A 12,427-nucleotide genomic window follows, 5' to 3' on the forward strand; every position below is an offset into this window, starting at 1 on the left:
CGAACCAGAATGGAGCCAGAACCGAACCAGAACCGGATCAGAACCAGACCAGAAACGAACCAGAACTGAACTCAAGGAAACAGATCCAGAACCAAACTCAATGAAAAAGAACCAGAACCAGAACCAAACTCAAGGAAACAGAACCAGAACCAACTCACACAAACAGAACCAGAACCAAAGTCAAGCAAACACATCCAGAACCAAACTCAAACAAAAAGAACCAGAACCAAGTCATGCAAACAGAACCAGAACCAAATTCAAGCAAACAGAACCAGAACCAAACTCAAGCAAACCGAACCAAAACCGAACCAGACCCAAACCAGAACCGAACAAGAACAGAACCAGACCCAAACCAGAACCGAACAAGAACCGTACCCGAACTGAACCAGAACCGAGCCAGAACCGCACCAGAACCGAACCAGAACCGAACTCAGGCAACCAGAACCAGAACCAGATCCTAACTCAAGCAAACAGAACCAGAACCAAACTTGAGCAAACAGAACCAGAACCAGAACCAGAACCAACCCAATTTTGTGCATTTATTTTGTTACAAAACCATTCTCACTATAACTCTAGGGTTAGGGTTAGGGTTAGGGTTATGATTACAGTTAGGATTAGGGTTAGGGTTATGATTAGGGTTAGGGTTAGGATTAGGATTAGGGTTATGATTAGGGTTGTGATTAGGGTTAGGGTTGTGATTAGGGTTAGGGTAAGGATTAGGATTAGGGTTAGGATGAGGGTTAGGATTAGTATTAGGGTTGGGGTTAGGGTTATGATTAGGGTTAGGGTTATGATTAGGGTTAGGGTTATGTTTAGGGTTAGGGTTATGATTAGGGTTAGGGTTATGTTTAGGGTTATGATTAGGGTTAGGGTTATGATTAGGGTTAGGGTTATGTTTAGGGTTAGGGTTATGATTAGGGTTAGGGTTATGTTTAGGGTTATGATTAGGGTTAGGGTTATGATTAGGGTTGGGGTTATGATCAGGGTTAGGATTGGGGTAAGGGTTATGATTAGGGTTTTGATTAGGGTTATGATTAGGGTTATGATTAGGGTTAGGGTGATGATTAGGGTTAGGGTTATGAGTAGGGTTCGGGTTATGATAAGGGTAAGGATTAGGGTTAGGATTGGGATTAGGATTAGGATTATTAGACTATTTAGGAACTAAATTAGGAACTAAATTTAGACTGTCAGACCAGCCTGATCATCACTGAAAATGTCCTGGAAAATGATTTCTGGAAAAGAGTGGGAACCGTGTTTAAGATTCAAATAACCTGAAGCTGTAACAAGTTTAGTTCTTCTTTTAAAATAAGAATATATTATAGACAGCAGTGTCTGCTATTTTTAAGCCCTGTTATAATGAACTACTTGTAATTAATGTACTCTATTTTAGCCTTATAGAAAGTTTAAACAGACATATTTAAATCAGAACATTACTAGATTACTATAATCTCTGAAACATGGCTGCCACAGATAATAATAAATACAAATAAATTACATTATAGGATGAAATAATCCAGCCATGTCAGATTTAAAATGAAAAATCTACATGTTTTTTTTTCAATGTTTGAACAAGAAATCAGATATACAAACACATACATGTACATCCCTAACATTCCCAGAACCACCAGACACCTGGAAAGGTCGTAAAACAATACAATCCAACAATCCACTCCTAGATTGAGTTTAAACTCTAGAGTCTCTAAACTGACCAAAGGGATCCCCACAGAGAGACTGAGACTCAGGGTAAGAGGTTAAAGAGGACAAAAGTAGAGGACAGCGCCCATGGTTTGAACCCCTGGCCCGCGGACCATTGGAGTGGGTTACCAGTGAGCGGTGTGTCATGATGTGACCACCGAGCTAAACCTCCACCGAGGACTCTGGACTCAAAGGTTCCTTATAAACCTGATCATCATGAGGAAGTGTGTTATTGTGCAACACTGAGAGCACTCAACAGCTGTTTCATTGTTATTTACATTTATTAATGACAACAGGTAGATAATAAACTTTAAGATTCAAATAACCTGAAGCTGTGAAAAGTTTAGTTCTTCTTTTAAAATAAGAATATATTATAGACAGCAGTGTCTGCTATTTTTAAGCCCTGTTATAATGAACTACTTGTAATTAATGTACTATATTTTAGCCTTATAGAAAGTTTAAACAGACATATTTAAATCAGAACATTACTAGATTACTATAATCTCTGAAACATGGCTGCCACAGATAATAATAAATGCAAATAAATTACATTATAGGATGAAATAATCCAGCAAAATCAGATTTATAATGAAAAATCTACATGTTAAAGAGGACAAAAGTAGAGGACAGCGCCCGTGGTTCAAACCCCTGGCCCGCGGACCGTTGGAGTGAGTAACCAGTGAGCGGTGTGTCATGATGTAACCACCGAGCTAAACCTTCACCGAGGACTCCAGATTCACAGGTTCCTTATAAATCTGATCATCATGTGAAGTGTGTTATTGTGCAACACTCTGAGAGCACTCAGCAGCTGTTTCACTGTTGTATATAATAATGATGAAGATGGATGCTTAACTTTAAGATTTAAAGGGCCTGAAGCTCTAATAAGTTCACACAAAATTACTATAATCTTGGAAACAGGACAGCCATAGATTTCAATAAATGCAAATAAATTATATGATATACTAAAATAATCCAGCAAAGTCAGATTTAAAATGAAAAATATACCCCTTTTTTTTAAACCTTTTTTTTTATTTTTTTCCCAACGTTTGAACAAGAAAGTACATTTAAAAACACATACTGTACATGTACACTCCCAACATCCCCCATACCACCCAACTCCTTTAAAGGTTGTTAAACAATACAGGAAAGTGACAGATAAGGTAAAAAAAAATAATTAAAAGCCTAATAATAATAATAATAATAATAATAATAATAATAATAATAATAATATTAATAATGATAATAATAAATATATGAGAAATTTGTAAATACAAATAAATAAATAAAATAAAATAAGTAAATAACAGGACTGTAATTACATGGTGAGCATTATCTGTAATAACAAGCAAGTCTATATGAAGACAGAAGGATAAAATCTACATGTTTGGATCATTTTATTCATTTGTTGACAGATTATTAAATTAAGACACATCTATCCAGACAATAAAAAACAAATTAGATTTTAAACAATTTATGTCGAGGATAATCTTTTTTAGGTACAATTATTTTATTTCTAGATTGTTTGAGGATTAAGGCCACAGGAACATGTTTGGAGAGCAGCAAGCAAATAACATGTATAATCTTTTTTAGATAAAAGAGATTAAATTCAGAATCCTAATTTAATTGAAGTCGGAGTTCGGAGATTAAATTCAATAATCTGACTTTAATATCAGATTAATCATTTTTGTCTCGAAATTCTGAGATTAAAGTCAGAATAAAAAACAAACTACAGTTACAAAAAAATTCTTGCCTGCATTACATTTATAGAGGCCTTTATCGTCCCAATTCTTTTTCTCGTACTTTTCTTTCTTATGATCAATTTTTAATTATTTTTTTTAACATCAGATAATATCGTCATCCAACATAAACTATTTTCATATCACCAAGGTTGGTTACAAAATTAAATTAAATGAGGGGTGACAGGGCCACGCATTCATATATTTGAAATATAATAAATAAATAAATAAATACATGAGTAAATAAATAAAAGGGGGGGGGGGGGATTGATAGGATAGTTCATGCGTGTAGGTTTCACATTCTGCATATATAATATTTGTATATGTATTTGTATTTATATATATATTGCATATACATATAAAATTTAAATAAAAAACACCATAGTTTTTCAAGATTTTCCTATACTTTTCGTATCTTTTCTAAATATGTTGCATCTATTCGTGTAATTTTGTTGCTAAGTTAAATTTTATTTGAAGTCATTGTGCTTTTTTAATTTATATTTTGCATTAAATCCATAGGTTAAAGCTGAGTGAAGATAGGAAAAAAACCTATTACTGTTGTAGGAACGTTGCGTTTGTTTCTGTTTCCGGACGGAGCATAATACCGGTCACACGAAATGGCGACCTCCCTGCTGCGGTTAGGGCGACTGGGTTCCCTCAAGGTAATATCGATTATAAATCCTCCTGAGTGTGTTTCTGTCTTATAATTTGAAAGACTTTACCTTCATAAAGATCATCAAACTGTTTGTTCAGAGACTAAGCGCGAGAATCAGATTAACGTTAGTTTAGAAGCTGACATTCCTGACCCTGAACGCACCACCGAAAAGGACACATTCAGTGGATGTCTCACCTTATCTTCACCTGACATACTTCAGAGCGTCCACATTCAATCTTATATGATTGTTTAACATTTTAAAGAATATTATTAAACCTTTTATTAACGTGTTGTGAGATTTATCGAGTTAAGAATTCATATTAGCGAAAGTTCGTGAACGCCTCTTCAAATAGGAACGACGTATGATGAATAAAAAAGATTATTTTGTTTTGTCATCAAAATTATCAAAGTTTGTCAAATGTAGCAGTCCTAACAGGGATATTTGACTTTGTTAAACTTTCCTTAGGCAGTGTTTATGATTTCATATTCAATTTTTAAAAAGATTAATTTGTAATCACACAGAAATAACACCTTTCATCAGCTTCTGCATAAACTGACTCGTAATAAATGCACACAATCGTCCCACCAGAGTCAGAAAGAGAGAGACGTTCAGATGAAAGCATCCTAATTGAAGAAATTAAAAGCAGATCTATAACCTGAAGTCCTGGTCCTGATAGTGAGATGTGTCTTCCTCTCTTGCAGTGTCTCCGGTTGGAGAGCTTGGGCATCCTGAGGAGTCGCTCTGCGGCGCCATTCTGCTCTCAGGCTGAAGAGCCCCCGATACCAGCCGCCAAAAAGACCAAGACAGCGGCTAAGAGTGAGGACTGTTTGGCTCTGTTTCTCTCTGAAGTTTCCCTTTAAGGGTTGAACGTTTTGAGTAATCATTGTTATGTAAACTTAACTTTCACCTGTTTTTGTCCTTATCGATACGTCCTGTAGATGTGAACGTGATCTCTTTTTAAAGGTTAACATGACGCTTTTTCTTCACAGCGCAGAAAACATGCCACAGATCTGAAACACTCCTTTTTTTCCTGCCATCCTTTCATATAATAATAATAATAATAATAATAATAATAATAATAATAGAGTGTTGAAGTTATGTTTAAGTTTTGTTGACTGAAACTAAATGTGAAGGGAAAAGCGAGGCCAGATCTCATAATGTTTTTTGCTCCTCCTCTGATTTTCATCAGGAGATCTCCTGAAGCTTCGAGAAGACGACCCTCCTTCAGTTAGAGCGCTTAGACTGTTTAGAAGGTTAACAGTAATATGACTGATGATGAGTGCCTTAAGGTTCTAATTGTTTAAAGGTGAATCCTCTGATGTTTTCAGGAGAGGAAAGATGGGTTCAGGATGATTTCCTTTTGTGGCTCATGCTTCTAGACCTGATGATTTAACCCCTTGTGTCCCGTTTACCGTCTTCCTCCTCAGCAGCAGACACTCCAGATGAGAGAGCAGCCTTACTAGCCTACAAGACCGCAGTTGCCTTCCCCGTTAGACTTTCAGATCCTGGAGCTTTCTCAACACAGCCTGAACCCGTTTCCAGCCCTGCAGCAGCTGCAGGAACCATCGCAGCTGCAGCAGCCGCAGCACCTGAAGCAGCTTCACCTGAGGCTGCTGCAGAACCTGAAGCTGCTGCTGAAACTGCAGCACCTGAAATTGCCACAGCACCTGAGGTTGCTGCAGAACCTGAAGCTGTCGCCAGTGAACCACCTGCTGCTGAGCCTGTAGCCACAGCAGAGGCTCCTGCTCCTGAACCAGAAGTCACTGAAGTTGTAGTCGACACAGCTCCACCTGCTGCGGCTGCAGCACCAACTGCAGCCGCAGCAGAGGCTCCAGTTGCGGAGCCAGATGTTGCTGAGGTTATAGTCGACACAGCGCCATCTGTAGTTGAGACAGCTGCACCCGTAGTGGAGCCTGCAGCTGTAGCAGAGGCTCAAGCTCCTGAAGCAGAGGTTGCTGAGGTCGTAGTCGATGCAGCTCCACCTGTAGTCGATACAGCTGCACCTGTAATCGACGCAGCCCCCACAATTTCTGAGCCACTTGTTGCTGCGAGCGCTGAAACCACAGCACCAGAAGACACTCCAGCTGTTGCCTCCACCTCTCAGGATGAAGTCCCAGCCGCCTCAGCCTCCTCTGAGCCCGGTGATGCTGCAGCCGATACTTCATCGTCCTCCTCATCGTCCAGCGACTCGGACTCTGACTCAGACTCAGATTCTGACTCCGAAGATGAGAAGTCAGAAGCAAAGACGGCGCCCACAGTCACGTCAGAATCCCCCGTGAAAGGAGAAGCAGAAGTCCAGGAGGTCACAGCAGTGACGGAAGAAGCTGAAGTTGTTCTCGCCTCTGCTGCTGAGGCCGTACAAGAAGCTGCTCCAGCTGCAGAGGAAGCTCAAGCCTCTGTGGAAGCCCCCAGCGCTGCCCCAGAGGAGTTGGTGGACTCTGCTCCTGAGATCTGCACCGCTGCTGAAGACACACTAGAGAGCAGCCCAGAAGCTGCAGTGGAACCAGAAGTTAAAGAAGAAGTTGTTGTCGTTGAAGCTGCAGCTCCTGAAACCACAGAACCTGCATCTGCTGAAGCCGCAGCTGAGCCTGCAGAGGCTGAAGCTGCCCCCTTAGAAGCTGCAGAAGAGCCCGCCTCTCCCGAGGTCGCTGCAGAAGCTGAAGCTGCTCCCGCTGAAATGACCGCTGAGGCTGCGGCTGAAGTTTCTCCTCCTGCAGAGAGTTCAGAGGATTTGGTGGATCCTGCTCCTGTCATAGCTGAAGCTGCTGCAGAGCCACTAGAAGTTGCTGAAGCTGCACCGGTAGAAGCTGCACCTGTAGAAGCTGAAGTTTCACCGCTAGAAGCTGAAGTTACACCAGTAGAAGCCAAAGCTGCACCTGAAGCTGCACCAATAGAAGCTGCAGCAGAGCCTGTGGAGGCCGAAGCTGTGCCTGTGGAAGCCGAAGCAGCACCTGAAGCTGAAGCTGCCCCCGTAGAAGCCGCAGCTGAGGCTGTAGCTGAAGTCTGTGCCCCAGTGGAGAGCGCAGAGGAGCTGGTGGACCCGGCTCCAGTTGTAGCTGAAGCTGCAGGAGAGGAGCTGCAGGCGGAGGCCCCAGTTGAAGCGTCTGAGGGTACACACTACACCACCCAGTTCCCTAACTCTCTCCCTCTCTCTCTCCTCTCTGTGGATCTTTTGGCCCTCCCAGACAGCTCCACTTCTATCTCTCTCATTCATCACAGCTCATTTGTAGCGTTCAGATGTTAACCTGTCATCACATCGTACCCTAACGTACCTCATACTGCTTCCACGTTGCTCTCCTGCTCCATCACTGTCATGTCTAACCCCTCACTGCCTTGATTTAAGTTTCAGCTGTGTTGCATGAGGTGGATGTAGTGCATGTGTGTTTATTTAATGCTTGCAGGACTTTTTGGTGCACTGGTTTCTTTTGGAGTTTTCATGCCTCTGCTTGCTGTAAACTGAACGTTCCTCCACACATAAGATCTGATCCTGCTTGTCCACCCCTCTGTCGCTAATCCTGCTCATGTCTCTGCCTTCACTCCTTACTCTCTGCCTCAGGATCCTCCTCTGTATCGCCTCCTTTAGCCTCCACGCTGTTTGCAAAGCCATCCTCACTCTCTGAGTGTTTGTGCATTATTTGACTTTGATTTGCTTGATTTTGCTCATCCTTTGTGTTCAAATGTTTCTGTTTGTATGAAATAAGGTTGACGAGGTAATGTTAATGTTACAGGTAATGTCTCTTTGTGCCAGATAATGCTATTGCTAACAGTAATGTTAGAGCGCACATGGTCTTCATGTTGTTACAGCGAAGACGTGTCCCTGCCGGCAGCCGGACGAGCAGTAACCGGGAGAGATCGGAGTCAGAGGGAGTGTTTCAGGAAGCAGGATTATCCAGTCATGATGATGTTAAACTGAATCATTATGTTACTGAAACAGCTGATTTTTAAACTCTCAGGCTCTTTTTTAGTTTAGGGTTTGAACGACTTAAAGGTACAAAAACTTCAGGCAGTGTTTCAGCAGAACGTTCCGGCCTGCAGCCAGAAAACAGGCGGTAAAGATACGGATGAGTCCTCATTTCACTGACTCCGAGTTCAGCTTGGAGCCTTGTGCACACTGGCAATAAAAATAAAATAAATTACAATAAAATCAGATCAATTTAAAAATAGAATAAAATAAAATAAAATAAAATAAAAGGCTTCATGGCTAATCACGAGTTAACAATTGTGGAATTAATTGCGAGTTAATCGATGGACATTAGTGCGATTAATCTCAAGTTAACTACGAACAATCTTGTTATTATTGGTGAGTTAACCATGGATGTAACTATGAACAATTGTGTGATTAATCGGGAGTTAACTTGAGACGGTTGTGCAATTAATCCCAATTTTAGTACAGATGATCGTGCGGTTAATCAAGATTTGAAAAAAGAATAATTTGACAACACTCATATTTATCTTAAAAACACAACCCTGATGATTGTAGAACTCTTTAACTTCAAATTCAGTCTACTTACTTCAGCAGTGTTAAGTCAAGATCTGCATTCAGATCTGACACTCTCTGATAATATATGGACATGATTAGAAAAGTTTAATTAATTTAATTAATAGAATTAAGTCTACAAATGTTGATTTCAGCCCCAAAACAAGCAACAACAAGAAGAGGGAGCCTTCATGCATCTTAGTTAAATGTGATGCACACAGTCTGTGATGCAGGGAGTGCATATCTGTGTGTAGCAGGACACCTCAACAAGTGTATATATAAAATAATGTCCCTCTGCTGGAGAACTTAAAAGATCGCAGAGAATATTACAACTGAAGGATGGAGCTTTATGTCTGAAACTTTGAGCCTCACCTCGTCATGTTTGGGTGAGGTCTGCAGAAAGAGAGTTTAGTCCCGGCAGTTTAGTGTGCCGGGAAAAACTTGGTTTAGCCGTCTCAACACATTTATCTCACAATTCAGTTTTACTGCTACCGCCACTTGTTACTTTTTTTATATTATTGTTTGTGTTGCATCCAGGGCGACCTTTAAAAAACAACTTAAGGCACAAATATCAATATCAAAATCAGAATCAGAAATACTTTATTTATTCCGGGGAGGGAAATTTGGTCATTACAGAGCTCATATAAACAGCATGTAAGAAAGTTAGATATTAATAAAAGAAGGAATGAAATATAATATAAATACCAATAAAATAAAATAAGATCAAATGAAATAAAGATCAAATAAGAATAGAATAAGATTTAAAAAAGCGCAAATAAAAAGTGAAAAATCTAAAATAAAGGCCAAATAAAAAATAAATAAATATCAAATAAAAAAATAAATAATATAAAAATAGTAAAAATAATACATTTTATTTATAACACTTCATTTAAAGAAGTCTCAAAGTGCTACAAGCACACAGTAAAAAGGAAGGGAAAAAAAGTATATACATGAGTGCTAGGAATGAAGGAGATATAATGATGTTAAATATCACAAACAAATGACAGATTGAGGCGGGGGAACACCAGCAAGATATAACACACTGTTTTTTTTTTTCAGTGGTGTTTGGTGGCTTTGAAGAGCCTGTTGTAAAAAGGTCCACCTCCTCCTCAAGGGGATCCTTTCTTCAGTGAAATCTGAGCCAGTTTAGAAAAATAAGGAACTTTTATTGATGTTTTTATCAGGCTGCAGGATTTTCAAATCTTATGCGATCGTGTTTTTGGCGTTCCTACGACCAAAAGATGATTGATGGCAGTTGTTGACATTTAAATGTTGCCTCCGCTCTCAGAAAAATCAGCGTGGTCGTTGATTGTAAATAATAGTTCAACAAACACATTAACCTTTTTATCTCACATATGCTCACTTTGTTTATTCTCCACCTGATATTAATGTTTTCTCAACAAGCTTCTTTAACAGTCCTCCTCCTCTCCAGCCTGCACCTCGTGCACCGTGGCTCCTCCTGCCCCGCCTCTCTGGTCTTAATGTGTCTGCTCTGCTGACTGTGATCATCAGGAGTTCATTTTTTAAAGTCATGCATTTAATGCACTTGCGATGCCATCATGACATCAGGTGATACGAGTGTTAAGAAGGCTTGTTTTAAAGATGAAGCAAAAACTGAGAGTGCAGGAAAACCTCTGCAGCAGACTCAGAGCAGGAGAGGATCAGGTGTGTGTTAGTAAAGAAGAAGGACAGAGAGAGCAGGAGAGGATCAGGTGTGTGTTAGTAAAGCAGAAGGACAGAGAGAGCAGGGAGAGGAGCTGCAGCACTAATGAGCAACCTTTACATAGATCCTAGAAAGTAAAGTTTTGAAGCTGTGTTCCACAAAATGTTAGGGCAGAGTTTTTGTTCAATCATGATCTCGATAAGTTAGGCTGTGATCCTGCAGCTTTACGTTCATGCACATCGAGCTACAGTCTATAAATCTGTGTCCCCTCTGAGTCCATCAAACCCTAAATCCTGAGCCGGTTTGAAATCACTGCTGTTCCCTTTAAAGCGTCATCTCTCAGATCAAACATCCTCATGTCTGCAGCTCTCTGTGAGGCTCCTCAGACCGACTGAGTAACCCTGCTTCCTGAAACAACCCTCCCCCCCACAGTCTGACCGGTTGTTAATTTCACCACTTGTTCATTTTTTCTCCTCTTTTTTTAACTCTGTAAATCTTCTCTTCACACGAAAACCTTTTGGGATAAGCACGGGATTGATTCATGAAAAGAATGTGTCTGTAATGTTTCTGTGATTTTCCTCATGAGTTGTGTGTAACCTCTGGAGCATGTCGACAGGATCCCACACAGATTTAAAAACAGTTTGCACCTGAACATCCACGGAGTTATCGTCTCCGAGCACGCAAAGATTCTGATTTATTCCTTTTTAAAATCCATTTCATGCGGATATAAATCCTGGCCTGTCTTTATTTTGAAGCATGTTTGCCTCCACATGCTCTCCCCTAACAAACACGACCTGTGAGGCTTTTCACACCAGTGTGTCTCCACACTCTGTTGGGGGTAAAGCGGCCTGCCACCGTAGGAAATGTCCCGCCGTAAACCACCTTTGTCAGCACGTGTGAAAATGTAAATGTGCTGTTTTAAAATCTTCTAAAATTTAAAGAGGAGGCCAGATTTTTGATCTTACTCATCAGAAAAGCACAAATCCAGATTAACCTGCAGCCACATTGACACACAGACAGGATTGAAGCTGCATTTATTGTACTTTTGATGCGTTGAACTCCAGGATGAGGTGTTTGCTCTCTCTCATGCTGTCTTTGTGTCCCCTCCTCCTCCTGCAGAGGCTGCAGCAGCAGCGCCTCCAGAGCCCGAGGAGCCGTTTGACAACAGCACTTACAGAAACCTCCAGCACCACACCTACACCCCCTACACATTCGCAGACCTGGACGTGGAAATGGCCAAGTTTCGTCTGCCTCAGCCGTCCGCCGGCAGGCAGTAGAGGAGCTCTCTGCAAACATTTATAAAGCTTAAATATGACGAAGATGATGATGATGTTGTCCCTGTATGATCACCCCCTACCTGTCAGATCAGCGTGATATCTGCTGTTATATTATTAAAACACACAAAGAGAACAAGCCTGCTGTGAGTCTGTTTCCTCTCATATGAAAAAGAAAGGCGTATAAACGGATAGGAGAGATCAAAAGCTTCTTTTATGCTGTTTTCTGCCTTAGGGGGTCATTTGAATAGAGCTGAGTGTGCAAGTGGTTTATCTGTGTTTCTATTTTAATGAGTACAGTTTTCACTCCCTTTGCCTGCCTGCTCGCTCATAACGCCCCAATTATCTGAGCTATATGCTTCCTTTAAGGGGGAAACAATCAGCATCTGTTTTTATGTTTGTGTGTACGACGAGAGAGACGCATAGAAAGGGAGAGACATGCAGGAAATCCAGGCGGTGGGAAATTAGGACAGCGAATAACCAGCAAAAACAGGGTGAAAGAGTCTATTACTATATTCAATATGCTACCAATAAACCTTTCATTTCCAAATAAGATGTAAACAACCATGAATACTTTTTATTTTACCATCACATTCGAATGTTTTGCAATATTTAAGTCAGCGTCTTACAGAAATGATCTAAATGTGTCTCAAACTGTCTTTTCTCAGGGAGTTTTAATCCACGTAACCACCTGCTAACTATACACTAACTTGCTGATCACCTGGCTACCAACTAAAGATACAAACAAGCTGAAAATGTTAGATTAAAGATGATTTATTGATTTAAAAATGATTCGTTTATGCAGCTAAATGTAGGCACTGCAACACCCTACTTCCTGGTTGAATTAACATCAAAGTTAACATTGTCTGTCACAGAAAAGTCTTCACTTGTACTGCTTTATTGTTAGAAATCTCATTAAAGTGACT

The 12,427-nt window shown here is 40.4% G+C and overlaps 1 protein-coding gene across 3 annotated transcripts; it reads left to right on the forward strand.

Moving 5' to 3' along the window:
- Positions 1-3,974: 3,974 nt before the first annotated feature.
- ndufv3 (NADH:ubiquinone oxidoreductase subunit V3) lies at positions 3,975-11,640 on the forward strand. Of its 3 annotated transcripts, XM_034693826.1 has the most exons (5): positions 3,975-4,093; positions 4,789-4,903; positions 5,515-5,866; positions 5,906-7,197; positions 11,347-11,640. In XM_034693826.1, exons 1-5 carry the CDS (start codon positions 4,049-4,051, stop codon positions 11,502-11,504), a joined length of 1,962 nt encoding a protein of 653 aa, XP_034549717.1. In that variant the 5' UTR covers positions 3,975-4,048; the 3' UTR covers positions 11,505-11,640. The 3 variants fall into 3 exon arrangements, with proteins under 3 accessions (XP_034549717.1, XP_034549714.1, XP_034549716.1); XM_034693823.1 differs by having other exon boundaries at positions 5,515-7,197; XM_034693825.1 differs by having other exon boundaries at positions 5,518-7,197.
- Positions 11,641-12,427: the final 787 nt, after the last annotated feature.

This window comes from Notolabrus celidotus, chromosome 10 (assembly GCF_009762535.1).
Source record: "Notolabrus celidotus isolate fNotCel1 chromosome 10, fNotCel1.pri, whole genome shotgun sequence".
NCBI classification, from domain to species: Eukaryota; Metazoa; Chordata; class Actinopteri; order Labriformes; family Labridae; genus Notolabrus; species Notolabrus celidotus.

Bases quoted from the DNA above. Each gene is read 5' to 3' on its own strand.
- ndufv3 (XM_034693823.1), top strand. From the start codon at position 4,049: ATGGCGACCTCCCTGCTGCGGTTAGGGCGACTGGGTTCCCTCAAG. The intron at 4,094-4,788 runs GTAATATCGATT...CCTCTCTTGCAG, and splicing joins GGCGACTGGGTTCCCTCAAG to TGTCTCCGGTTGGAGAGCTT. The intron at 4,904-5,514 runs GTGAGGACTGTT...CTTCCTCCTCAG, and splicing joins GACCAAGACAGCGGCTAAGA to CAGCAGACACTCCAGATGAG.